Source organism: Gambusia affinis, linkage group LG05 (assembly GCF_019740435.1).
Source record: "Gambusia affinis linkage group LG05, SWU_Gaff_1.0, whole genome shotgun sequence".
NCBI lineage: Eukaryota > Metazoa > Chordata > Actinopteri > Cyprinodontiformes > Poeciliidae > Gambusia > Gambusia affinis.
Window position 1 is genome coordinate 14,706,356 of NC_057872.1, and position 27,619 is coordinate 14,733,974.

The window sequence follows — 27,619 nt, forward strand, 5'->3', positions numbered from 1 at the left end:
CCACTTATACAGTAAATATGTTTGCTTGTTTGTTTGATATTTACCTGTATCATGGAGTTCTCTGGGATAGGAGTTATGGTTTTAAAACTTTTTTTCATCTGCTCAAGACAACGAGGAACATATTTATCAAACAGTATCATCAGGTGAGCACGTTCTGTCTGCCGTTCCCGTCTGTCAATCCAGCTTGTAACGTACCTGAGCAACAATGTGATTTGCACACTGTAAGCTAAAATTAACATAATGCTACAAACGGATTAGATTTCAGGTGGATATTAAGATAATAGAAACGTATAACTCACGGGTTCCAGCCCAAGTCCTGTTGGTTAACATAAAGAATTCCTGCTCTAGACACTGTAGCAGGTGTGGCCATCTTAAGATGACTGATTTCAAACACAAGCCTCATGGAAAGGGTGAGAGGCACACGCTCATTACTGGCTAGAGTCAGGACCTAAAAGATTTTCCAAATCATTACACTTTAAAATGTGACATTTGAGGCCCCAATCAATGTGTACAAAAAACACACACATATCTTTTCAGTCTAGAATTGCTATCTTAAAGTATTCTTTTCAATGGGAAAAAAAAATAAAAAAAAAATAAAAAATTAACACTGAAAACATTCATCGCTCTGACAAGAGGCTGAAAAGTACTTAAACTCCAGGAATTGATGACTGAAGGAGGAAGAAACATCTTCTTTCTGTACACACCACCTTGGTTGCAATGAGTTGTACAATAGTGTATGAGTGAACAGGAGGGAGGTACCTTGTTATCATCCATCACTGTGTTGAGTGATTCAATCCACATTGGATCAATGTCTCCATCCAACACAATCCACTTAGGCCCATGGTGGGAGATGTTTGCCTGCTGCCGCATCAGTGATGAAAGCAAACCTTGTACAGATATTGAAGGCACCAAAAAAAAAAAATGGAAAGAGTAAGGAAGGTTTTCACATATAAGTAAAACACTTCTGTCACAATTTTGTTGCCCACTTTAAAGACGTGGGTCGAAAAAAAATGATGCAAAGTTCGAATCTCTGTCCCCATTTTACTTTTTACTCCTCACTTTGATGCATGTCAGTGTAACAGAAATACAAAGACCAAGTTCTTTTACATACAGCATCCTCATTAACTATTGGCACACATAGCAAGAATCATTAAAAAGCCTAAAAATGTGCAACTGCAATGGCACTCTCACTCATAATTTTTCTTACTCTACACAATTTGTCAATTTTTAGTGGGGAAGACATTGCATATACAAAAAAGAGATAATTAATTCCACCAAAATCTCTTGTTTGCTAATCCATAACAATTCCTATGACATAAAAGTAACTGGTGAATTTTTAAATTCAGACAATAATTTGTTAAAAAAGTTTAAATTAGAAATGTATAACTTATTTTCTTGGGATATGAAGATGACAGCTAAGAGGTCAATTTCTCAACATCTCACTTTAATGTATGTTGAGGCTCTGAGGTTCAGTGGGGTTGTATCTCGATCATTGGCCCTGGGAAACATTGGATTTTCTTCTACATTTTGCAGAGCAACATTAACACAACTGCAATAAAAGATTTGTTTACTTTAAGCTTATTTGCATATCATTACCAGAGGTAATAAATGTAGAGGGCAATATAATGTCTAGTAATTGAGCAATTTCCTCTGGTTGTGTGGAAATATGCAAACATGAAGCAGCAAATTGATGAATGATTTCTAATCTACTAAGAATTTATCTTATACTTTTAGCACCAGCCTCTTTACCATCTTTCCACTCCCGAGTTGCAGGATGAATGAATCCAAAAAGTTCATCTCTGTCAATCGCCTTTGGATTGAGGTCATTCCAGACTGGCTTCCATCTTAGCTTTACATATGTTTTATGAAGAACTCTCAGAATCTGTTGAAAATGTCAACACCCCATATTTGACATCTAAATTACAAAGTGATTGGATTTTGTCATGTAAAATGAAACAAAAGTTCCACCTTGCTTTTTCCAGTTCCAGCACATCCAATGACAAAAACAGAGTGACGAACTGCCATGAGTTCTTCCAGCTGTACTGCCTACCACAAAAAAGATGTTGACGAAACCATTTTCTCTTTAGGAATTTTTTTTTTTTTTTCACTGAATGACCTACCTTCAGGATAAAGGTTTCCTCAGGCTGCAGTCCAAGTTGCACAGTCGATTCTCTAATGACCTTCTCAAGTTCAAAGTTTCTTTCTCTCTCAACTTCCAGGCCTGGGAACAAGTCCCCAAGCAGTCCCAGGAAGGCTGTCACATCTTCAGTCACAATTTTAGGCATATTGAAGTCCCGCAGTGCACGCATCAACACCTTGGAAGTAATATGCCATTTTAAATTAGACCATACTAATATCTTGGCTGACTATGGAGGGATAGACACACATAAGTCACCTGATCCTCTGGTCTTGTTCTGTCTTTTCTTCTCAGAGAACCAGCTAGAACCAGAACAGATTTGACAGCACGCAAACCCCAGTCATAATGGTCCTAAAAAGCAAAAAAGACACATCACCTCTAATCCTAATGCTATCAACAGCTTTCCTGTTTTTTTTAATGTTGTGCTGCTAGATTTTACCTTGCTAAATAAATCATTTCTGCTCTAATTTTCAGCAAATGATTGTTCTTACCTGCTTAGAAAGTAACTCTTTGGAGAGACTGTAAAGTGTAGTAAACTTCCTGGCTAAAAGCTTAGCACTACGGAAGCCTTCTGCCACCAACATTATCTCACAAATAAGCTCGGTGTCAGGCACCACCATGGCACAGGGCCTATGCAGGACACAAACCGTTTTCATATTAAACTTTTTTTGTTGATTAAAAAACAATTTGAAGGAGAAACTGGTGTTCATTCCCACCTAAAAAGGGCCTTTAGGTTCTCGGGTAGCTCAGCCCTGCCAGCATAGCCTGGGTTCATTGTGATAAAAATCCCAACAGATTTTTTTAAGGCGATATTCTGATTGAGGAACAGGAACCTAAATAGGAACATAAGTTGATGGAGAAATGTACACAATTCTCTGATAAAACTTGAGCATACTAATACTCAGATACTTACGATTCCTTCTTAGAACGAACAGCGTCTTGAATGGTTTTGACCTGAACTGCGACCACTGACAAGACATCCGCAGGGATACGGTTGAATTCATCAAAGCAGCCCCATGCTCCAGTCTGCGCAAGACCCTTGTAGATGTTTCCCATAGACTTTAGATAAACAAAGCAGAAATTTTGCAAATTGTAAATTAGCCACAGGTTAAGGTTACTTACAAATCAGGCAATGTGCGACACTTGATTTTATTCAGAAAAATTATAGAAAAGGAGGGAAATGCAAATGCATACAAAACAAAGCCCTTTTGCTTCTATTTTATAATACATTGTCAATTCACACATTTAGTTGTTCAACTCACCTCGTAGTCCATCTGTTCAGAACAGTTGAAGATGTACACCATGACGGCCATGGCTCTGCCGAGATCCTTTGTAGTCTCAGTTTTCCCTGTTCCAGCAGGGCCTGTTGGGGCTCCACTCATGTTCAGGTGGAGTGATTGAGTCAATGTGATGTAGCACCTACAAACAAAAGGCCTTTTTATTCATCATTCATGTTGTAATCTTACTATGAGAGTGAAAATCAAAAAAGATATTGATACCGGTCTGTGAGGGGAGTGATGACCAGACGAGAAGTATTTCCGATATACTCGTATGAGTAAAGGAACTGAGCATCACAGATGTTGACATAGCATTGTTGCAGTTTCTCATTCCAGCAGTGTCGAAGCTGGGAAAGCCACTGAAATGCCTGAGAGTTGGTGACCTTTGAGTTGACATAAAAAGCACACTGTTACTACATACACCCTCTTGATAAACGCAAATATTAGGTTAATGACGACAAACAAAAAGTCCCAGCAAAAGTACTTTCTAAGTTATCTGAATCAACCTTTTGGTCAATGAGGCTGGCAACAATGTCTCTAGCATGGACATCAACAGTGCAGACACTCATGATCTTCTGTCTGTCACCAGGACTCAGCTCACCAAGGAGCATTTCTGTGAGAATGTTGAGTTGGAAGACCTTCAGGGGTAAAACAGAGTCAAACAATATTCGTCAGAACAGAGAAAACATGGGAGTGAAATGACAGCAATATTTAATACTACTTGGCTCAAGCTCTTTGTGTCAATGATAGGTCTTAAACAAAGTTAAAATTGCACTTCAAGAAAAACATGGAATCCACATAAATGAATGTGGACCCTGTATCGGGTAAAGCATTATTTGTCCCCATTGTTGCAGGAGAGCAGGTTCGATCAGTGCATGCCTATATGCTAGATGAAGATTATTCAAACATTAAGCCAAGGTCAAGTTAACCTTTGATTTTACTGATGAAATTGGCAACTGTGGCAACTTGACAACTTATTATGAGCATAGCCCATAATAAAGCTCCTTCAAGCCTTGCTCAGGTCACAGAGTCTGACATGATTAAGAGGAAATGTCATCAATGTAAGAATCATTATGAAGAACACAATCTCCACTTCAAAAGTCACATTAAAGAAACAGCAAGCAACAAACAGTTTATAGCTATGCCAAAGACAAAAATCTAATAAAAATGTAAAAACTACTTTTTCTTTCATAAACCATCATGACAGTGTGCCTAAGCTAAGGACCTACTTATTTTATTTCTTGCAAAGAAATGTTCATTAAAAACAAATCCTTAGCCAATCTTACCTGTTTCTTGTTGTAGTCTTTTAATGCCGACTCAAATCCTTCTTCCAGTCGTCTAAAAACAAGCTCCATATCATTGCTCCACCAGATCTGCGATCCGGTGAGAGCAATTTGAGCGGGGAATTCAAGAATCCACTGCTCTCTGGATTTGTCCTCATATAAAGACACAGCTTCAGACAGGTGAACCTTGATACAGTTCTTCATAGATTCCTCAAGACGGGTGAGCCACTCTTCCACCTTACGTTTAGGATTTTTACCGAAGGTTTTTTATTAGAAATGTCTGAGACATACTTTACATCCCATCATAATGAATTTGATCTTACCCGTCCATTACAGAAACAATCAGTTTGGAACTGGACATACTCTCTCTCCTTGCTGTACATGCCCAAAGCATGTTTAGGATTGTGCAGCACACCACTTGTGTTAAACTCAAGATCTGACATGCTGTCAAACAGTTTTGGAAGATAAACAGTAACCTAGAATAAGAAATAGGTCATTACCCTTATTTGAAATACGTGCTTAGCAAAATGATAGTGAAAGTCAGTAACTACATGTAAAAGTTGATAGGTATTCAGTGAAACAAAACTGATGTAAAACTCTGCATCACACTACCTCCTTTGGGCGACTCCATTTGGAGAGGATGTCCAACAAGTCTGCAGATGAAATAAAGTAGAATCGGGGAAAGGCAATTCTCTTGGTCTCCAGATATTCTGCAAGAGCTTTTTCACATAGAGCCAGCCTGGCAGAAAGCATCAACAGGGATAGTAAGCGGAAAATGTCCAAAATACTTCCAATTATAGCTTAAAGCATGGGTGACCAGCTCCAGTCCTCAAGGGCCATTGTCTTGCTAGTTTTAGATATTTCTTACTACAGCCGATTCAAATGGTCCAACAACCTTCTCATCATGTCAAAGTTCTGCAGAGGCCTGTTAATGAACCATTATTTTATTCAGGTGAGTTGAGTCAGGGAAATAACTAAGTCATGTAGGATACTGGCCTTTGAGGATTGACTTTTGACACCACTGGTTTCGAAAGATATATAGACACCTTTTTTGCAAGTCCTCTAATTTTTCAAACAGATGTTGCTTGTTGGTGGCCTCAATTAGGTTTTTAGTATTAGCACTGTCCAGCATTAACTCCTGAAAGAAAAATATGTTTAAAAGAATGAAATTTGCATGACTTCAACAATCCTCACAATAACATTCATACCTGATATTCAGCATCTATTTTTTGGAATTTTAAAGCATTGTCAGGAATTTGTTGGTGAATGTCATCGCAGCTTTGGAAGATGCTTTCAAGGTGGAGCCATGTTCTTTGGACCTCCATCCAAATAGTTAGCACACAATCAGCAGCAGTGAGCTGATGTTGCAGTTCCAGTGCCCGGTCTAAGAAGTGAGCCACATGCTTGCTCTGAATGACATTCTGGAGCTGAATCTTCAGGAGGGCAAGATAACGGAATGTGTGAAACAAAGCTGATGAACATGAAGCCTAAATAGATTCCCTTAAACCAGGGGTCCCCAATCTCGGTCCTGGAAGGCCGGCCTCCTGCATGTTTTAGTTCTCTCCTTGGTTTAACGCACCTGGATCAAATGATGATTCGTTAGAAGGCCTAAGAAGAACATTGACATGCTGAAAAGGTTGTTGGTGCCACCAGGGAGAGAATTAAAACGTGCTGGATGCCGGCCCTCGAGGACCGAGATTGGTGACCCCTGCCTTAAACCATACAATACCATATAATATCATACAATAAAGCACAACAACGTAATGGGATGATTCTAGACTTGAATGTATGTTGTTAATATTTTATGTGATAGACCACACCAAATGTTTCTTGAAGTTTTCTTTCAATTTAAAATTCAATTATCTGATGTGTATTTTTATTCAAGCAACTTAGTCAGTGCTTTGCAGAACCACCATATTTACAACCATTGTATTTAAAGCTGCAAGTCCTTTGGAGATTGACATCTTAATATTGTCTTTGCAAAAAAAAAAAAAAAAAAAAAAAAAAGCTGGCACTTAGTCACTTTGGAGTGAGAACATATGTCAATATCAATGTTTTGAGCTTGGTGTGTTCATTAATATTCTCAGGCAAACCTCTGATGCCTTCACAGAACCGTTGGACTTACACTAAGATTATTTTATGCACTCCTTTTGTGACATCTGAGGATATTTTGTGGCAAATTCTTTTGTTTAAATGCAGCAGAACAAAGGAGGTTGCACTTTTTACTATGGCCAAAAGTGAGAAAATCAAAGTGATACTAATATGTTTGCAAGGGAATGTAAACTAAATCCAGAGTAAAAGGCCAGAACACCCAACTACCACACAAACTATGGCAAGACAATGTCACATTGAGAACTTTACATACGTCAGTTTTGTTTAAGAACACATTCCACCTCATCAGCAGGGCAACCCAACCACTTCAACAAAGATTTAGTCACTAAAGTAGCAAGGCTTCTAATTGCTGGCTGTAACCCTCCCACACATCTGTTGTGCATGTTCAAAGATCACCAAGGAGCAACAATGCTCTGCATCCCCCAAGCAGCAATAAATCTCAGGATTCAATAGGCACCCCTTTGCTCTCAGCTGTGCCATCAGACATTGAAAATGGCACGCCATTCTGCACTCTTAGCTTAAGAACTTACAACCTGTCCTTACAGAGAGATAATCTTAACAGAAATTCTTGTACTTAAATTAATAATTTATTTTTTTCCTCTGTGAAACCACAAATTTAGGTTTTTAAAAGGTTAAACAACTACCTGATGATCGTCAAGCATTTCAATAAGGTCCTCATTAAATTTAAGTAGTGGTAGAGAGGTCTGGTAATGTTCCTCATATGAAAGCTCCATTGATCCCCATGCTTGGCTTATTTCTGTTATAATCTGAAAAACAACAGAGTGGTTATTATATTGATGACATTATTAAATTACAAAATGCTTAAGCTAGTTTTATTACCTGTTTTACATGCACTGTGGATGAAAATGACATATAGTAGATATGCACCAATAGGAGATCTGTGGCCAAATTCTGAGCTGCAGTTTTTTGTAAAGATTTGACTTAGCAGTACCAATTGAAGTTTGATTTCTCTTTAAGGACTATAATTAACAACTATTTTTTATTCATATTAGAAAGAGAGTCGTAAAAAAAATCTTAGATTTCTTAAAACATAGAGAGCATGATTTTGGTTACAGTTTTTAACTTGTTTAGCATCTTATACTGGTAAACAAACTGTGAACACCAATCTGTGTGTACATCCATTAGAACATAGGCCCTTACTGTAACTGAAATGCAACAAACATGTCCAAACCAGAAATTTCCGTAACAGAGACTGAATAGGGGGAAAAAAAGCAAACATCCCTTAACTCTTAGGACCATCCCGTTTTCTGATAAAGTTGACTCTGGATCAATTACCTACTCCACCAGTTCAATGAAGTGACAACAAGGTGGGTACACATTGACTCTCTGAGGCTCATAACTCCTTTTGGTACCTGAAATAATTAGGTATTTCATGCCCAAATTGTGAAAATACAAAGTGGCAAAAATAATGAAATGACCAAAATCTACCACAATCTTTTTCTTAAAATAGTCTGAATTAAAGGCCAATTTACCTCAATACATTTGTTTATCATTGCTTCTTATATCTGCTGTGCCGTCTCTGGCATGTTTTAAACACCTTTCTGATACAGAAAATGACTCTTTGTTGTTTAGTAATTATATCATTACCAAAGGGTGTTTTTTGTCACTACAACCTAGTAGTGCAGCTTAGGTTCGGGGTGTTCATAGATTGCAAAAAGTTCAGGACTTTGACTTTATGACTAGTCAGTCACTGGTTAAGCAGAAATTGTCTGATTTCAGTCACCAGCAGATTTCTCAATCAGTGTATTTCTATTGTACACCGATCTACGGCAAACAACACTAAAAATATTTGAAACCTTTGGTAGTGTTATGTATTTGTATCTTCATTTTGATATTTACCTAAGGGTTACAGATGTAGCAGTTTCAGGTATTCAATTTAAAATAAATGAGAAAAAAACCTTTTCGATAGCCAATTCTTTGACTGCCTTTTCCACTATAATGCTGACTTCATCTTCAAATAAATGAAGCTGCAGATCCAAAAGATTCTCCAAGGTGGTTGTGTCAGATACAGTGAAGTCAACCTGTTCAGAAAGAAATACATTGATTCAAAGCCCAAGGTTTCCATCGTGTCAGAAAAAATGTAGCACAACTCCGGTAGTCTGCATTTACAGACCTTTGTTGTTCTAATCAGCTGCATCCAGTGGCGCTCTCGTATTGCTTGGCTCTGTAGTTGAGTCACAACACGCAATGATGTCAACAGCTTTTTTACATACAGGTCGAATCCCACATACACATCCCAAAAGTGTGCGTCTTTGTCAAGCTTCCGTATGTCCTACAGAAGCAGAAGGTGGATAAACATAATTAGTTATTATGGACATCTGTTACAAATGGTAATGATGCATAACTGTAAAACTGCAGGAGAGATAAGGTGGTGTGATATAGCACTGCTGGTAACCTTACACTGGCAAACCTCCTCAATTCTGCATCCATCTGCTCCACGTTTATCTGCCTCCATTTGGTCTTTGTCCAGTTTTCAACAGTGCTCTGTAAAGATAAAACACACACACACACACACACACACACACACACGCACAGGGGTCAGCAGAATGAAGGTCTTTAATGGTGACAGTTAAAGGTTAGAGGTTACTCAGAGATTCAAAGACTGCCTCGTAAAGGGCAGACCAGACAAGTCATTTAGGTGCTAGAATATTCTGACGATGCAATACATCTTTTGGCTGCATTTCCAGGTTCTTTTGAAAAATGACATTTCAGAAAGTGGAATAACTTGCCTGCACATATATCACAATGTCCCACAGTTCTTTCAGGACAGTGATTTCCTGTCGACAGAGCTTGATGTCTCTGTAGTCGGGAATAGTTACATCAAACAGATTTGTGGACTCTTGTAGCTCTACTACTTCTCTCTCCATATCTCGGATGGCTTTTTCTGACTAAACAATACAGAAGAAAAAAATATAGTCAAAATACCCTGTATAATAAAACAACAATCTCTATTGTCTACTGTAGAAAGTAATGCTTACTTTCTCCAGACTAGAATAGGGATTCAGTGTATTATAACTGAAGGGTGCGTTTTCTTTGAATCTCTCCCTGAATTTGGCTTGTTTCACCTGAAAATAAGCAGTGATTTTCAAGAACAGCACTGTGGTATGTATTCTTTTCAAACATTTACTTTCCCATTTTACTTATTTTATTTCTCTGAAGGTGAAGTCATTTAAACTTGATGTTAAGAACCCTGAACAAAATTTCATATTTACACAATTTCCTATTACTAACACAGTACTTTAAGAAAGCAAATCAGGAATTGAATATTAATATAATTTATGGGATTTTAACAACAAGTGGATGCTATAAAATGATTTGTCACCTCAAAATCCATGCATCTTGTTCTCAAAACTATCACTTCTGCACTTTGCATGGGAGCAACTTCATTCTTCACTTTTAAGGCCAGTTTTTTTACTTCATTCCATTTCTCTGGGAGTTCCTGTGAAATAGCCAACTGAATTTAAATTACCTCATATAGAACATTGATTTCTTCATTAAAATAAATAAATTAAATAAATTAAATAATAAAATAGGTGCCAACCTCCATTTGAGTGTAGAAAAGTTCAGGTATTGTCACACCATAGCGTTCTAGGAGGAGTATTGTTCTTCTAAGAGGTTCAAACATCATATCTATGGTACTTTGTCTGTCTCTGACAGCAAACAGCTGGGTCATACCATCAATAAAACCTTGGTGGTCTCTTTTGACAGCGGGACTGTTCAACCCCTTGACAGCAACTTGGAGAAATGTCTGCAGCTCTTCAAGACTGTGTGGTAAAATTTGCACACTCAAAACAATTGATGTTATGATTTGACTTGACTTGAAGTGTAGAAATATGGACAAATTAATGTTACCTGTTCATCAGATATGTCAAGAGATGCTCTTTAAAAAGCCAGCTCCACATTTTAATTGTGTTTAGAAGACTGACTTTAAAGAACCTGCAGTCCACTCGAAGCCACCCATCAAAGACTCTAAAGTCTTCAAGTTGATCCACTTCAGCATGCAGTTTCTCATAATAATCAATCTGTGAAAAAAAATCGAACAACAAATAGCACACAAACCCACCATATTGTGAAGAAACATAAATACTGGAATGTGTTTACCTGTTCTTTGAAGTTCTCGGTTGTAGGGGGGGATTCGGGGAGCACATCTGCTCTACAGACATCCAGCTCGTCTATTGAAAGACCACGACCATATCTGAGAAACTGGCTGAGGAACTCTGCTCTGTCATCCTGCCATAGGTGGGTGTAGCATTCAAAATATTTCTGGTAATTTTCCATTTTCCTAAGAACACTCTCCACTTTAGCCATTATTTTCTGCCTCAGGTTTGATAAATCTGGCATGTCAGCCATGATATGCTGTAAGGGTTATGACAAAAAGAAGTAATCATCAGAAGCAAGTACTAGAACAATAGCAGATTACAGTTTTATTGTATTTTAGAAAATGTGCTAATTTCCCTGAAAAGAAGGTTAATGGTTAAGAATATACCATTTATAAACATATTTGCAATTAACAAAACATATTTCTCTATATAAATTCTTTATAGTCTTATAAAGCCTTCACACTAATATATTTCAAAATCACAATGTGATTTCCACAAACGATTTTTGCCAATTTTAATTCTGAGTTTTTGGCCTCTTAGGGGTAAATTTGAACCATTCTTTAGGGATGAATGATTATTACAACTTCAGTTAATATCAAATACAAGAAGTATGAATTCATTGTGGAACAAGGATCAATATGATATAACAATAGTCTTGAGTAATAAACATTTGTTCCACAAATTTCCAAAAGGTTTGAGATCAGCATCCTTCAAGATGATTATTATTAGTCTATTTTGTCCACCCCAAAACCAGTTTAAACATGTTTGGGATCATTGCCCTGCTATGGAACACAGTTGGGTTCAAGTTTAAACCATTTTGTTATTTATTTGTAGTGAAATAACTTTAAAAAATACCCCATTTACAATACAATAGCTGGTTTTTCATTGCAGCTGTACTGCTGGCAGGGAAACACTCAGCACGATGCCAGCATCACCATGCATATTAATTGGTGCAGAGTTTGAGTTACTTCAGATCCACCTAACATTCTTCAGTTAGAATACAATGTACAACACGTAAATATTTAAACCTTGAGCAGAGTACCTGATAGGTCTCCATGCTAAGATGACCAGCAACCCTCTGGATATACATAGAAGACTTGAATATGTCTCCAATCAGTCCTTCCACCAGTTCATAGAGACCATCTCCTGCATCTCGGTCAATTGAAGGATTAAAACCTAAAACTGAACCATTCAGCAATAATTGGGCTTCAAACAAAGGAGGCTGAGATGGCCAAATTTCCATATTGTCCACAAAGAACTGAAGAGAGTGGTTGATGTAGCTGAAGAGTCCTTCGACTAGCAACTCGTCCATATATTCCAGGTAGGATGGCCATCCTTCTGAAGCAAGATCAGCATGAAAAAGGACCATATTCTCCTTGCGAAATATAAGATAAATAAAATTTTAGCAAGACATTTTACTTTTGACTCAAAGTAAAATGATGAACAGAAGATATACATCAGTTTAAATGTGCTTTAATTAAAGACGACTCCACAACTTGCTTTTTGTGGAACCTTGTTAATGGTTGGCTGTTTTTGTCTTCACTTGCAGTATAGAAAACTGAAACCCCACACACCTGTATTAGCTGATGAATGAATTCCCCATCCCTCTTCATGGAGTTGTACTTCCTGCTTACATAGTCCATTTTGCTCTCCAGTTGGATAAGAGAGCCTTTCTTGTTGTCCTTTCTGCAGAACATGGCCTTCTTGCTCCAATCCTTTATAATTGATTGAATTGTATCAGAGTTTTCCTTGGCTCTACCGACTCGATATGCAAGGTCTTGGACCAGGTGCTTTGTGCTTTGAATGAAGCTCCAGCAATCCTGAGCCTGCCATGTCAGGGTGGTCTCTGCTTTTGCTAGCTGCAAGTCTATAGAGACCAGCTCAGCTCTGATGAGAGGAAGTTCCACCTCTAACACGGTCATCTTTAGCTTGTTGTAACATTGTACCACCAGCTGTAAACTGTTGAGATACTTAAACACAATAGAAAAGACCTGCAGTTGTTAGAATGTATAGAGGACCTTGCAAAAATACAAATGTTTTTAACCTTTTTTTTACATTTTGTGAAAGTACAAAGTAGAAAATGATTGTAAAGACGAGATCAAAGAAAACTGTTTTCTATTTTTTTATGGATAAAAAAAAATTAAAATCCATTAAAAAAATGGGTCATGCATTTGAACAATAATTCAGCTTGATTACAAATGTTCTTTAAAAATGTTTGCGATATTCACTGACCAGGTCTGCTTACATAAAAATAAATTACACAAAGTTGGACTCTATTAAATTAAAGAGACAATTTGCTGCTCTGGACTTTGTGTACAGTTATTATTATATGCACGCTAAAAACAAATTTTTATTTGTAAAACCTTTTATCTCTGCAGTTCGACTTTACAGTTATATATGAGTTGAACAATCACATATAAATAATCTAAATAAAATACATTGACGTTTATGGCCTTATTGTGTCAAAACATAAATATGTTGGAAACAAGAAAATGAGCGTGAGTACTTTGTGGAAGACAGTAAATATCTAATAAGTATGAAAAATTGCTTGTTATTTAACTCAATAAAGCAGACCATGTGTAAAGAAGTGGAATGCATGTTTCATTTCACCTTTGTGAAAATGCCACGCTTGTCGAAAACAGCTATTGCCTCTGTAGGAATGGTTTTCTCACTGAGTGTGTGGATGTACTTGACATCTTTCAAGATTTCAGAAAGCTGAGGAGAGATAATTACAAAAAATACAGAAAATAATGATCTTATAACATGTTAAGATACAATGTCTATGTGAGATTAGCACCTCAAGAAGATAGTCACAATTAAATGCCCTCCTAAAAACATTGTACTGATTTTAAACCGTTTAAGGGTTTAAAATCAGAAACAGACATTTTATTGTCTCATACCATGTCTTACAGGGACCCTATGCCATTTACCTTTGGACTGAAGTTGACCGAGATCAGACCAGATGTGGGATTTCTTGAAATCAGAGTCTGGTTGAGGTTGATCTGGCAAGTCTGTTCCAAACCATTACACCAGTCACTGTAAATGTCCTCTTCACACTGGTCCAAGAGACTCACCATGTCTCTGTGAGTGCTGTACACATTCACCATCTCCACATGTTGTGCAGACCTACAATGATTATATAAAAAACAATGTCTTGTCTATTTCAACAACAGTACAAAGGTTTAATGTCTTATTTTTACTAACTCATTAAACAGTAATCTGAATTGTTTCCATGGTGTTTCAATGCGTTCTTTGAGCATTTTTGCCCACTTTAAAAATCCAGATGTGTGTGCCATATTCTTCATTACACCACTGTCCACCTGTAAAAAAAAAAATAAAAAGGAGAAAGACAAACTAAAACCTTTTTATGTCACGTTTAATTTAGAATGCTAATGAATTTTTTGAGGGGAAAAAATTACCGGATTGAGCTGAGATTTAATCATAGATTTACAATTCCCTAGCTCTTCTTTGAAATGCTGCTGAAGTAGAATAAAGGATGGACGAAACAAGTGTCGGATTTGACTTCTTTCCAGAAAGGGTGCAACAATTGTAAGCATCTAAAAAAGAAATGTCATTGTCTTGTTAAATTATTTTAATTCAATAGCCACTTAACAATCATGTGTTTAAACAATAAACAAAAACATACTTTTAAAGCTGATTCCAGTCCGGTGCAATCTTTGAAAGCCAAACAAAGCAAGTTGGCAAGGCGAAGTTCAAAGTCTGCAATTTGTCTTTTGAAAGTGTCATAATCATCTTCAAAAGCCTTACATCAATAAATAGAACAAAAGGTCAATGAGAAAGAAAACAGAATAAATTCATGAACTACAACAGTTTTCATGCACTGATATTTTTGTACTGTTTGGATTTAAGTAAATCAATTCCAGCAAAAATAAATAGACGTTTTTACCTGAGAGGTGAGGTCAAGTGGATTGTATTTACTGTACTTTAATGCCTGGCAGTGGTTGGTGAACTCATTGTGTATCTTGGTTACTTGCTCACCGTAGAACTTTCCTCTAATGCCACCAAGCTCTAGCTTCTCCATCATTTGAAATTCCAACATAGTTTCAAACAAGTACTATAAAGAAACAGTTTGAAAAGTCGAACAATATAGCAAAATATGAAAGCTGAAAGCAAAACTTAAAAACAAAAGGAAAAAAATATACATCCTCTTACCTCCAGCTGAAGCAAGCGATTCATGAATTGGTTGTAACGTGAAAAAGCCATGGCAGACGGGAAATCCCAAGGCGGATATCTTTTTTGCCTGGCTAGCTTCTCCTTCTGGGCCTGGTAACTCTCTCTGACACATCGGAAAGCTTTGACTACCTTCTTTATCATGAGCAGACTTTCCTCTGTATCCTCTCTGTGTAGCAGATCATCAGGGAGGAATGCAGAAGCCTATAATGAGAAAGTTTACATACCGTATATTAATGTACACACAAGCAAACCAGGAAAAATTCCATGGTTTGAGTTTTTCAGAAGATTGATACCTGTTCAATGAACAGATTGCAGAGTTCCTGGAGTAACACCACGATGCGAGCCGGTCTCTGATAATACTGGCAGTCGGTCCAGATGAGGAATAGTGTATGAAAAACTGCAGGGGTGCATTTCTCCATATCAATAAATCCATTATTTTTCAGCTGAGACAACTGCGCATCTAGGGGCTGTAGATACAGGTCAACATCCTGGGCTTCTTTAAGGGCTTTTCATTTTGATTTTGGAGAAGAATAAACAATCATTTTAACAAAAAAAAAAGAATGAATGTTACATGTTTTTGTGATCAAACTAAAATGGTCTTAAAAACATACCAGATACAACATACCATTAGACACATTTCCTATTAGAGTGTTGATAGCTGGAAGGTAGCTGCTGTCCATCACCTCCAACACTTTCGCCATAATTTCGACACTGGGACTCTGTAGCTGTTGGTAGAAGTTCCAAACACTTAAATAGGAGATGCATGAAACTGTATTTTAGCCAACAGTAGGACACATAATCATACCTGATGATGAATACCCTCAAGATTGCTCTTTCTGGAAGCCCAAAACTTGATTTCTATACTAGGCTCCGGATTGCAGCCTGACTGTAGGAGGTCTGATGAGTCCTGCTTTAACATTTTCTGAATCAAACTGCTCCAGATGATAACCTGGGTCTCAATGGTATGAGCCAAAGTCCTGTCGTAGTTTTCATACCTTTGAGTGGAAAATAAAAATTACTTGAGACTAGGATTGAACTAGAGACCCAGTATCTTATTAGTGTGTCCTTACATTTTAAATCTGTTGTAGGATTTTTCCATCCAGCCCGTCGTTGTTGGAATAGGGAGGATGGTTTTTCCTAAAACCTGCCCTTGTACAACGGATGTCATACTGCACATGCTCTCTACATGTCGACTGATGTCTTCAGAAATCAAAGTTGGCCACATGGGATGATTTTTGCCATTGGTCAGTAGTGGGCCACATACCTTGTGTAAAATCACAGATTCCAGAAAAACTTGTTAGGAATTCTATTTAGTCCATGCAAAGGTATTCGTAACGCTTCAGTCTTTATATATTTTGTCACAAATGTCAATGTGTTTTAAAAGGCTTTTATGTGATAGACCAACAAAAGTAATACAGTGGAATGACAATGATGCAGGCTTTTAATGTTCTTGCAAATAAAAATATGAAAATACTGCTGTGCATTTATATTGAAGCCCTTGAAGTCTTCAGAGATTTCCAAGGAAACACTGGAGAACAAGCAGCATCCCGAAGGCCAACACAAGCTTTCCCAAAACTAAATTTAATTGAGAGTTTGTCACAAGACATGTGGACTTATGTGTACACTTTCCAACAAAACCTAGTGAGCTTGAGCTAGAGAGAAGAATTTAACAAAAATCTAAAACTCCAAATGTGTAAATCTAAAAGAGACACGGGCTGAATGTAAATGGATTACATTCTTTTCAGATTCTTATTTGTACATAAGAACAATAAAACCACCCATCCATTGTCTTATCAATTCTGGACTATTTTGTATTGATCTATCATATAAAATTTTAATATATCACAGATTGAGGACTGTAGAGTGGCAAAATGTTTAAAAGTACATGAGGTTTGAATACTTTTCCAAGACAATATTTATATAAAACTCAAAATAAGAATCGGCTTTATTTGCCAAGTTTGTGGACAACTGACACGCCAAGCATTCGTTTGGTTATTGTATCACAAACAGAGTAATCACCTGTTGTATAGCACCTGAAAGCTGCAGCAGAGGCGATGAAGACAGGAGACCAAAATTCAGAAGCCTCCTGTAGTTCTCAGTGTCAATCAAAGCAGGTCTCTTCTTGAGAATGTAGATTTGTCTGCTTTGAGCAGCAACAGGTAGGACCTGCATATGAAATAAATGTGAGACTTTAAGGAACACGCTGTCATAAAAGTTGTTTAAAACAAAAAAAAAAAAAAAAAAAAAACAAGAACTGAAGATTGTAAGTCAACCTTACCTCATTTGAAGAAAGCACACAGCGTTTGTTGGTTGATGAGAAATATAGAATTGTCTGTTTCTGGAAGAAGTCCTGGAGCAGTGCTTGAAACTCTCCGTCCGCAGCACTCTGCTCCCATGTTTGTCTCTGCAGCTGCAAAAGAAAACACACTTTCTCCCCGACGAACTTAACTCTGACATCTTCGAGAAAAGATGGCACAATTAGACTTTCTTCGTCTGACATGTCGTGTCCCCGACCATAACAAGCTGAATTCTACCTAGCCTCACACCTCCTGACAATATATCTAGAAAATCAACGAGTTTGCGGCAGTTTCGGGACAGTAATTTAAGAGACTCAGTGTCCGAAAGAAAACTGCAAGTTGATGTCATTACGTAGAAAATGGCACGAGCTCTTACGTCGGTTTGGCATTGTGTTGCCTAGCAACACACACAATCTGCAATCACAGCCAGCTATTCGGCTGAATAGATAGAAACAGATAGAAACGTTTGTGTTTTATTTATTTGTGTCCGTGTAAATAGCTTTCTGACAGTAGTAACATTTTAAATCAATTCGTCAGTTATTCCCAAATAATGAATCAGTTTATAGTAAAAGACTGAACTGGATCTATAAATCAAAGGGGCATTGCTATATTTTCCAAGCACATAGTGCCATTTTAAAGCACCATGAAGTAATGTTACCTTTAACAAATTCTTACTGGCAAGTGACAACAACAGTAGGCATTTAGACTGTGAATTTGGTTCTTCATAAAAGATACCAGACAACATGCAAGTATGCAATAATTCATGACAAAATCACATTTTATCCTCAACAAATGTTCATAGACTGTTTGCCTTAGAAGCTCATATTAAGACACTACCAATTAACAACTTAGGTCATTATTTACAAGCTGTTTGACTAAAGCTTATGAGAAAAAGTTATAAGTTTAAAACTTTTTTATACTTTAAAAAAAAAAAGAAAAGAAAACACAAGTTAGAAAATTGTGCAGTAATGTGTCATCAGAACCTCTGAAACATTCCATTTCATTCAATGAAATTACAATATTAAGTCTTATGTTTTAGATAATTAAATTTTTGCCTATTGTAAAATAGCCCAAACTCAGTCATATTTAAACTTTGTTATTGTAGTTTTGTTGAATTTCCTCTGCAACCTCAAGTTACTTGTAGGTACAATTTCTTTGTACCTACAAAAAAAGGTTTTTTTGCATGTCACCAGTATAAACTATAAATAATCAAAGGACAAAATATAAACAGTGACATTCTCAAAATATATAAATAAAATAAGTGTGTTGTGGCAAAACATTCAGAAAAAAAAGAAATCAAGAAAGCTTGAATCGACCATTGCAAACATAAAACAATAAAATCTGACCTCAGATTTACTCACACATTTTGTGGCGTAAAAAGAGTTTGCTTCATTTCATTTATTTATTTATAAATGAATTAATTTTGCTTGTAAATTACAGTATTCCAGAACAACAAATAAATTTTATGAAAATGAAAGACAACACAAAATGCAGTTTTTAAATGGTGTTCATTATGAAGGGAAGAAAAAAATTATACCTACTTGGTCTTGTGTGGAAAAGAGATCATAACAATGCGGTCCAGCTTCTTATTCAAATTGGTAAAAAAGTAAGGTTGTCATTTTTCAGTGTATGTTGACTACCTGCAGGGGGCGCCGCTTTCTCTTTTCACAGATTTTTAGGAGACATGAACAAATAGCATGAAAGCACAGCAATTTGTCACTTGTGTCTTTACAGGTAGATTTTATGTGGATAGATAGATAGATAGATAGATAGATAGATAGATAGATAGATAGATAGATAGATAGATAGATAGATAGATAGATAGATAGATAGATAGATAGATAGATAGATAGATAGATAGATAGATAGATAGATAGATAGATAGATAGATAGATAGATAGATAGATAGATAGATAGATAGATAGATAGATAGATAGATAGATAGATAGATAGATAGATAGATAGATAGATAGATAGATAGATAGATAGATAGATAGATAGATAGATAGATAGATAGATAGATAGATAGATAGATAGATAGATAGATAGATAGATAGATAGATAGATAGATAGATAGATAGATAGATAGATAGATAGATAGATAGATAGATAGATAGATAGATAGATAGATAGATAGATAGATAGATAGATAGAAAGTTGGCTGGTGATTGAGAGTGCTATATGCGTCTATTGTTTGGTGAACTCCCGTCTATAAAATAATTGATCTCATTGACTAAATAATAACATCTTGTCGCTTGTATTCCACCTGTGTTCTCTGTGTGTTGGTGGCAAGTAATAGTCTACAAGTGGTGGATTGACACCCATGCAGCAGCATAATGAATGTTAAAACCCACAGTACTGTGTTTTCAAAACTGAGAGTGGGATCTCTGCTGGCAGATCTTGCCAAATCCTCAGAGATAGTGCTAAAGCTCCTACAGGGTGTTATGTAAGCCCTGGAATTAACAAATTTGTTAGCCCACATACCCGAGGGCATCTGGTGATAGATACGGTGTCCTGAGGGAGACCAGAGGGAGCAACAGTGGAACAGCCGGTCGTTTATCCTGAAGGGCTTGATTTTAAGAATTCCTCTGAGAAACAAAGGCTTTAAGGGCACTCATTACCTAACAACTGGTAGGTATTACACCACATGGCATTCATTAGTGTTAGATTCATTCTTATATTAAGCTTTTCAGTGAATTAAATTAATAAAAAATTTTAACAACTACAGTAAATAAGTTGAAAAACTCCTACAACAACAAAACAAACAAACAAAAAAACGAAACACGATAAAAGATAGGATTTGGTTGAGGCCAGTTAGGAAGGAGTTCACTTACGATGGCCTGGCCACTTGTGTTTAAGGGTTAGTTTATCCCATTTAATCAGCATCCTGAGAGACTGGCACTGCCCCCATGCCATAAAGCCCAACGCTACTCTGGGTTCCTCAAAATGGAGGGAAGTCCCACAAACAATGTTACTGTCAATCAGCCTTAACCTGAGGTGGGTCCTTTATTCCCTATATAGTATACTTGTGTAATCATTCACTCCATAAATGCAAATTACTCTTGTTGTGACAAACTCTAGGTACGGATGCAAAGAGCAGTGTTTCTCTCGCTCTCTCTTTTTGTTTTTTTGTTTTTGCAAGGCAAGTAGTGTGTATGATACCGTACCCAGAAATTGGGCTACAGCTACTCTTGTTAAGTCACCACTGAACCTGAGACTACATGAGAAGTCTCTTATCTCGGTTGAGGAGAAAAGAGTTGGAATGTTGCTGAGTGATTCAATATATTTTTTTTTTGTCTATTCAGATGTAAGTAAATGTTACACTTCATTTGAAGTCAAGGTCTATGAGTCTGGAGGAAGGGCAGAGAAAGGCAGGATCCAAGTTGTTTGAGGTTCAGTGGGAAGATTCCACAATCACTGAAGATTTAGGAAGCCATGACATCTGCTGGTGTAAATCCAAAAGTACCAAAAATTGGTTTGTTTAAACATGTGTTTGATTGCCAGCAAATATCCCCTAAAAAGACTGTGGAGCATTGTGAAGAGGAAGATGATACACACCAACAATGCAGACATGCTGAAAGCTGCTTTTAAAGCAACCAGGACTTTCTCAGCACCTCAGTAGGGGATCCCAACCAAGTACTGAGTGCACACATTATGCACTACATGGTTGTGCTTCTGTTTAGGTGGAAATTTCTGTTTTAAAAATCCATTGACTTTGTCCAAAAGTACAAAAATTAAAAAGAGTAAACACTTGCAACATTTCACTCTGGCTGGAAGAATCCATGTCATAAAATACAAGTCAAACTTTTACATTTGAATTAGTGTGATGAACTAATTTGCTGATAATATTCTGATGTACTTTAAAATGCAGTTGCGCTTGACATGAAAATGACACCACAAATCTCACTTTAGTTGCAAAAACAAATTCCACTTGTCCCTGTAGGGAGAAAAAAAACTCCTCTTGGTCTAGTTGTCTATGCCCTGTGCTGTTGAAAACACATTTTTCTAAAACCTCCTAACAAGATAATGAAGACACAAGAGATCGCTTCCTGCAATTTGCAGTAGCTCTTCCGCTTCGCTTAGACCATAATTTGTACCTGTTTGGATGGTGCAAGGAGTCAGTGGTTTGGGGTTTGTAACAGGGAATGTCCCAAGGGGCTCTGTCAGCCCAGCACGATTATAAATGACAAAGCAAAGTGAGCCTCCTTGGCTGGGGCTTCCTCTGGGCCTTGAGCAGCATTTGCAAAGCGCGTGCCCTTTTTGATTTCCTAATCCCTGCACGGTAGGAGGAATGTTGGCTCTGTTCGTGAGGTATTCTGCTCACAAGTTGTGATTTATGCTCAATGGTAAGAGGAGCCCAGGTGTGGTGAAGAATCTCTAAAAACTTTTAATATGCACACCGCATGGTCCACAGCAGGAGCCTAGATCGACGATTACCCCCAGTCAGTAGTTTTGGTGGTGGTGGCTGGGGGTAAACCAGTCAATAAATGATTAAAGTACACCTGAGGCCTTACTGTCAGATGGGTATTTTACAGACATGCACATATATGAGAAATTCCACTGCAGAAGTAGTAAACAAGCAGCTCATTTTTATTTTGCAATGAAATTCTTAGAAGTGTCCTGACTATACATCATGCTCATTGTTTTTTTAATTATTGCATTGTTGGCTGATCAATTGCACAGTTTAATTTGAGGAGATCGACATTTCCTTGCACCATACTAAAATTCTGAGCATAAGGACAACAGTGTAATATAGTATAAAAACATAGTTCAACGAGAGATGCAATTTTATTTCTCTTTGTAATCATCACTTTGCTCTGCTTTATTTAGTTTCGATTAAAATTTAGGAAATCCTTTTTGGGAAAAAGGATTGGAACTCAATAATTCACTTCATTATGAATGGTAAATAAGTGTCAAAAAGCCAGATTGTCTGCCTGGCAAGCTAATGGTCTAATGGTTGTGTGAATTCCTATTTCGGCTACACTTGTCCGGCATATACGTTAGAAATATAAACTTACAATTACTGCCAGTCTTCTTACACACCAGGCTGCAGAAGTTCTCTGACAATGACTATAATCTTCCATTTCCCCCAATAGGGTCATAACACTGAAGAGGGAAACAGATGTAGCTCATCATTAAAAGTGATGACACTAATTATGCCATAACTTCCAATCAAACTGAAGGAAAAAAAAAATCCATTCAAAGATTTATTTGGATTCCTTCCTGCCAGTGAGGTAGATTTTGTCATGACATGACACAGACAACTTCATGTGCGCTAACAACCCTGCTGCCGATTTAATAACAGTGATCCGTGTTAATCACCCACCCTTCCCTTTCCGCTTTTCATATTTCTCCTGAGGGGTTTACTGTATGACTGCACAGACTTACCTGAATGCGTCCGCCTCATCTTCTAATGGCTGTTTTTGACTCCTCCTCCTTACCTTTACTCTGAGGCTTGTTACCTTTAAGTTGTCTAAATGGTTCCTGGAAGTAGATTCACATTTCAACTCTACACAAATCCCCAAGGAATGACCGTTTTTTTCCCCCCCCAGCATTTTATTTTAATAAATGCACTTTACTAACAAAAACTACAAACGGTAGTATAATGACGACCAGATGAAATGTATTTCTCTCATACTCCCAAGCTATGGAAAGTAAAAACACAAATTATTTTGTGCAAAATCACTCAAATGAGAAAGACGTGTGAAATATACTCTAAAAATTTAAAATGCATGTCAATTCCACAAACGAGCATCTAAGACTCCTTTAGAGACCATTCATCTTTGCTGAACTTTGCCCAACTGTGCAAGATAGGTTTTAAATACTTCTTTAACTTTTGATTTTTGCTCTTTCCCAGTATTGCCACTAATCAAATTATTGAATTCAGAAGTATTGCTCTATTAAGAGATTTCATTTCATCTAGCACTGATTTACTTGTAAAATATGTAAAGATTTAAAAACTGAAATGCACTTGTGTTTTTCAAACTATATTGAAAAATATAGTTTTGAATTGAAAACTATACTGTTTTCAATATAGTATGTACCATTAACACCAATATTGTTCATATCCCTGAAAGATTAAAGGATACACTTCTTATCAAACAACCAAGAAGTTAGTTTTATAGTGCCAACTCATGTAAAATAGGTTTTGTCAAGTTATTCGCATTCCTAGAATTATTTTCACCTATGATAAAAAATAATAATTTGCCCTTCTGAAGACAAATCATTTTTACCACATAAACTTCAGCAAAACATTTTGTTCAACTGAGATTATTTTTGTCCTAAATATAGAATATCTTTGTGTTGATTTTTTAAAAATTTAATTGTAAATATGTATTAGAAGTAGGAAGTCCAAGAAAAAGTGCTTCTAATTGCCTTAATGCAATCTAAAATCATATGTTTTTGATGACTGTCAAGACGTAATTCTTAAGAATTTGCTAAAACCCTTTATTTCCTTGTTATTTAAGATGGTTAAGCGGCTCTAGTTTCCTAAACCATAAAATTATTTTATTTCTGACTTTATGCCTTAAAATATACCTCCTCAGGGTTGCGTTGCAGATTCATTTAGTCCTTACTGTGCCATCCCCCTGTTCCCTCACTCTCCTTCCTCCTCCTTCTTCTTTCCCATGTCCATTAGACCTTGCAGACTAATCGAGCAGCACCAATTGCTCCCGTGGTGAGATCATTAAGTAAATTATTTTAAGATCAAACGGTCAGCAGCCACAATGAAGTCTTGTGTAATGGTAAAAGCCTCAGAAGCTTCCACCCAGCCCTCTCTCAAATTAAAGCCCAGTAGGGAGAGCTCTGTACCTCTCAGGTGGATGCCCCCAACCATTAGGCCTTTTAGCTGCAGGCTAAGGTAGGACCCACTAATTGGTCCTTTGAACAAAACTAACCCACTGACAGGATTCGACTTGCATGCAGCTTAACAGTACAAAATTGTTCCTGGCCGAAGACAGCAGCCTTGGTCCGGTATAATGGTCGACATACAGAGAAACAGCAAGACAGCAGCATGTAGGTAATAATATTTAATCTAGTAGACAAAGGTAGAAATATTTTTTTTTTACAGTTTGGCTTTTCTATTTGCCTACAGTTCAAAGAAGAGAGACTGTTGTAAAAAAGGAATCATGTTTTTACATGCAGTGGTTCCAGTTCTCTGCCAGTTTTTTAAAAAATTATGTACAGATATGTTAACCATAACAAGACTTTCACTAAACATTTATTTTAGAGTCTCCTGCTTTGTAGGTTCTGAAATATTTTAGTCAAAGTCAAACAAAAGGCAGCAAAAAAACTGAGTATCCCAGCTTAGTAGTAAAACGTTAGGGTTGAAGGTTGAACATCCACTAAAGAAATAAAGAATTTTCTCTTGTAAAAACATATTGCTTTTTCAGTAGCTTATGATTTGTCAAATAGCTGATGCTCTTGTACAAATGAAGCAAATACATAAGAATGAAGTTGCTGTGAGGTTATTTTGTTGTGAAACGAGTTAAAATCAGAGTTTTTCAAAGACTAATATGATAAAAAATTAATTTATATGATCACAATTAAATATAACATTACTTTCTTAAATGAAAATTAGTGGCTGTTCAGACAAATATATTTGATGCCTGTGGCATGGCCCAACCCCATCCAAAATGTACAACCACTAACTAAATGATGAAAATCATTCCGCAAAAGTAAACTTTAAAAAACAAACAAAATAGCAAAAATGTGAAACACTTTTTAGGTAACTTATCAGAAACATTAAGAACTAAATAATAAATCTTATATTAATTATTACATATTGTTTACATGGATGATTGATGCTTTTCTCAATCTTCAGTTGCATTCAATAAATCAAGATATTATTGAAAAGTTAATTGATTTCAGTAGCATTGTCTTGAAGTGAAACCCATTAGAGATTAAATTAATTAGACAAAAACTACTGTTTTAACATCTTTCTTTCTCTTAATCACATTGTTTTTCTGCAGCTAATGGAAGCACCATCCATCCATTTTCTAACAGCCTTGTCCCTGGTGTCTGTCTCCATCTAAAGTTTCGGGTGAGAGGCGGTGTATACCCTGGACAGGCCACCAGTCTGTTGCACTGATGGAAGCACAACAATACAAATTAGACTATTACTTAAAAAAAAAACAGGAGTGTGAGTTTAATGAAAAGCATATTTAATACCTAGTTAATGATTTTTATGTTCAAAATACTTTTGGGGATGTATCTTCTAATTTATTAATTTGTATTTGGGTTAAGTGCAAATAAATTCTTCAAACTTATTTATTTTCCCCCACACAAATAGAATTGTTTCATACTTTTTTAAATATGTTTAAAATAATATCTGGTCATTATAAGAATAAATCAGTTGAGATCTGACCAGTCTGTGTATGATTTTGAATTTGAAGCCGTAAACATAAATTTGGTAAAGATTCTTAGAAAATAAAAAATAAAAATAAAAAAAAAGATCTTAAGAAGAAAATTAGTTGTGTTTTCTGGCAGTGCTTACAAAGTGCACTCCACAGGGGGAACGCCCTGCCTCAGTTTCTTAACATGCAAATGTTGCTAACACCCCACCTAATGTGCCATGCTGCCTAAGGCAAAAAGCCATATCAGAAACAGCTGCTTATTAAAATGTTATCATAGTATTATTGTTCAAGTGTAATCTTAAGGCCATGTGTAACTATGTTTTAAAAAATGACATCTGATCAGGAAACAAAGGAAGAAGTTAAAACCATTAGATACTTGAAAACTATGTGTGTGAAAAAGGGTCATTTAAATTGATGTGTAGGTGATATACAGGCGGTAGAAAAAAAAAAAAAAAAAAAAACATTAGACAGCGATTATTCACAAAGTGTTGTCTCTGGATAAGACATTTGACAGTTTTGCTTTTAGAAGGTCAAAGTTTTACTTCTCTTAACATAATTAGAAGCATGTACAGTATGTTCATGAAAAGATCACTTAATGTATACATGACACTGAAGTGCATCTGCTCATGTTGGCCTTCTCAAGTGACTTTGTTTGCTATAAGGTTACTTCACACAAAAGGTCATAAAGCTGTGGACAGGATTAAAGGCTAAACGCTCAGTAAAACATTAACTCAGCAAGACTGAATAGTTTCATTTTTTCGCCTCCCCACAGATAAAGAAGTGGTGAAAGTACAGTAACCAATGGTGTGGGAGATGGAAGCCAATGCAGCAAAGTGACTGTGAGAGTGATTTATCCACCTTTGACATGAAGCGTCACTATCATCAATCACAGGGTTTTAATTAGTGATGGCTCCCTTTTGTGACTGAGAAATGTGCATGTAATTCAATTTGGGACCTACTGCTGGTTTGAGAACCCCACACTGAGATTCACTTTAAGCTTATACACTATTAGAGTGCTTCCTATTGACAGGCCACTCGATTCTTTGCATGACTTGAATGAGCAGCAATGCAGTTAGGAACATCCTGCTTCTATCTTGATTTAAATTATAAGATAAACCTAAGGTTTTCTATATGAATGACTGCAATTTCAAACTTTATGCTGAGAAGAAATGTAAAAAGCATTTCTTCTCGAAGAAATTTTTAAAAGTCTTATTTTATGTATGTTATTCACAACATACATGTAAAGAGTGATGCTTTCCTAGAAAGTGATTTCATTTTAGTTCATATCCACAATAAGCTTTCCATCCATCATTTAAATATGTTTTTCCTCTGATTTGCACTTCAGTAGGGACCTTAGCAGATAACAACTGATGCAAATAAATTAAAACAAAAAGAGCTTTGAGAGTCAAGGATCTCCATAGAGATGTTAAAATATCAACAGCAGTTGTTTAGTCATCAAAAAACACTTGAAAGTCTTTTATCTGCCACATGGTAATGTGTGTCAGTGTAATCATGTTTATTTCACAGCAGTCATTCACTTCATTGCCAAATAAAAGACTTCTTTAACATCTGAAGTATTGCTTTGTGTTGTGAAGTTGACCTCAACAATACTAAACCAAAAAGAAAACATATTGTAAACTACAACTTTTTCTTGTTTTCATTTGATTAAATGTTACACCATGACAGTGAAGTGAAAACAAATGGATAGAACAAAGAAAAGACTACCATAAATATGTAATTGAGTTGAGTTAGTAATTTTGCTAATAGATTATATTTTTTATTAAATGACTATCTTAATTATTTTATAATTAATATAAATATCATCTTTTTAAGTTTCCCCTCTA

The 27,619-nt window shown here is 36.4% G+C and overlaps 1 protein-coding gene across 1 annotated transcript in view; it reads right to left on the minus strand.

The window, feature by feature from the left end:
• LOC122831416 (dynein axonemal heavy chain 11) overlaps window positions 1-17,784 on the minus strand; it is a 46,114-nt gene extending 28,330 nt beyond the window's left edge. The window contains exons 1-43 of the mRNA XM_044117576.1: window positions 17,403-17,784; window positions 17,144-17,290; window positions 16,195-16,388; window positions 15,930-16,119; window positions 15,750-15,849; window positions 15,418-15,629; window positions 15,104-15,325; window positions 14,838-15,005; window positions 14,577-14,693; window positions 14,350-14,487; window positions 14,135-14,250; window positions 13,861-14,056; window positions 13,541-13,645; window positions 12,505-12,900; window positions 11,973-12,305; window positions 10,932-11,186; window positions 10,683-10,852; window positions 10,372-10,594; window positions 10,153-10,269; window positions 9,809-9,895; window positions 9,560-9,718; window positions 9,231-9,314; window positions 8,944-9,102; window positions 8,729-8,851; window positions 7,454-7,576; window positions 5,906-6,130; window positions 5,744-5,835; window positions 5,310-5,436; window positions 5,021-5,173; window positions 4,701-4,934; window positions 3,921-4,052; window positions 3,637-3,797; window positions 3,400-3,556; window positions 3,051-3,196; window positions 2,854-2,970; window positions 2,629-2,767; window positions 2,396-2,488; window positions 2,121-2,315; window positions 1,969-2,046; window positions 1,750-1,882; window positions 760-887; window positions 300-448; window positions 45-195 (exon numbers count right to left, since the gene is read on the minus strand). Of these exons, the coding sequence (XP_043973511.1) occupies window positions 45-195; window positions 300-448; window positions 760-887; window positions 1,750-1,882; window positions 1,969-2,046; window positions 2,121-2,315; window positions 2,396-2,488; window positions 2,629-2,767; window positions 2,854-2,970; window positions 3,051-3,196; window positions 3,400-3,556; window positions 3,637-3,797; window positions 3,921-4,052; window positions 4,701-4,934; window positions 5,021-5,173; window positions 5,310-5,436; window positions 5,744-5,835; window positions 5,906-6,130; window positions 7,454-7,576; window positions 8,729-8,851; window positions 8,944-9,102; window positions 9,231-9,314; window positions 9,560-9,718; window positions 9,809-9,895; window positions 10,153-10,269; window positions 10,372-10,594; window positions 10,683-10,852; window positions 10,932-11,186; window positions 11,973-12,305; window positions 12,505-12,900; window positions 13,541-13,645; window positions 13,861-14,056; window positions 14,135-14,250; window positions 14,350-14,487; window positions 14,577-14,693; window positions 14,838-15,005; window positions 15,104-15,325; window positions 15,418-15,629; window positions 15,750-15,849; window positions 15,930-16,119; window positions 16,195-16,388; window positions 17,144-17,290; window positions 17,403-17,624 (6,966 nt within the window). The 5' untranslated portion in view covers window positions 17,625-17,784. The remainder of the gene's footprint in view (window positions 1-44; window positions 196-299; window positions 449-759; window positions 888-1,749; window positions 1,883-1,968; window positions 2,047-2,120; window positions 2,316-2,395; window positions 2,489-2,628; window positions 2,768-2,853; window positions 2,971-3,050; window positions 3,197-3,399; window positions 3,557-3,636; window positions 3,798-3,920; window positions 4,053-4,700; window positions 4,935-5,020; window positions 5,174-5,309; window positions 5,437-5,743; window positions 5,836-5,905; window positions 6,131-7,453; window positions 7,577-8,728; window positions 8,852-8,943; window positions 9,103-9,230; window positions 9,315-9,559; window positions 9,719-9,808; window positions 9,896-10,152; window positions 10,270-10,371; window positions 10,595-10,682; window positions 10,853-10,931; window positions 11,187-11,972; window positions 12,306-12,504; window positions 12,901-13,540; window positions 13,646-13,860; window positions 14,057-14,134; window positions 14,251-14,349; window positions 14,488-14,576; window positions 14,694-14,837; window positions 15,006-15,103; window positions 15,326-15,417; window positions 15,630-15,749; window positions 15,850-15,929; window positions 16,120-16,194; window positions 16,389-17,143; window positions 17,291-17,402) is intronic.
• Window positions 17,785-27,619: the final 9,835 nt, after the last annotated feature.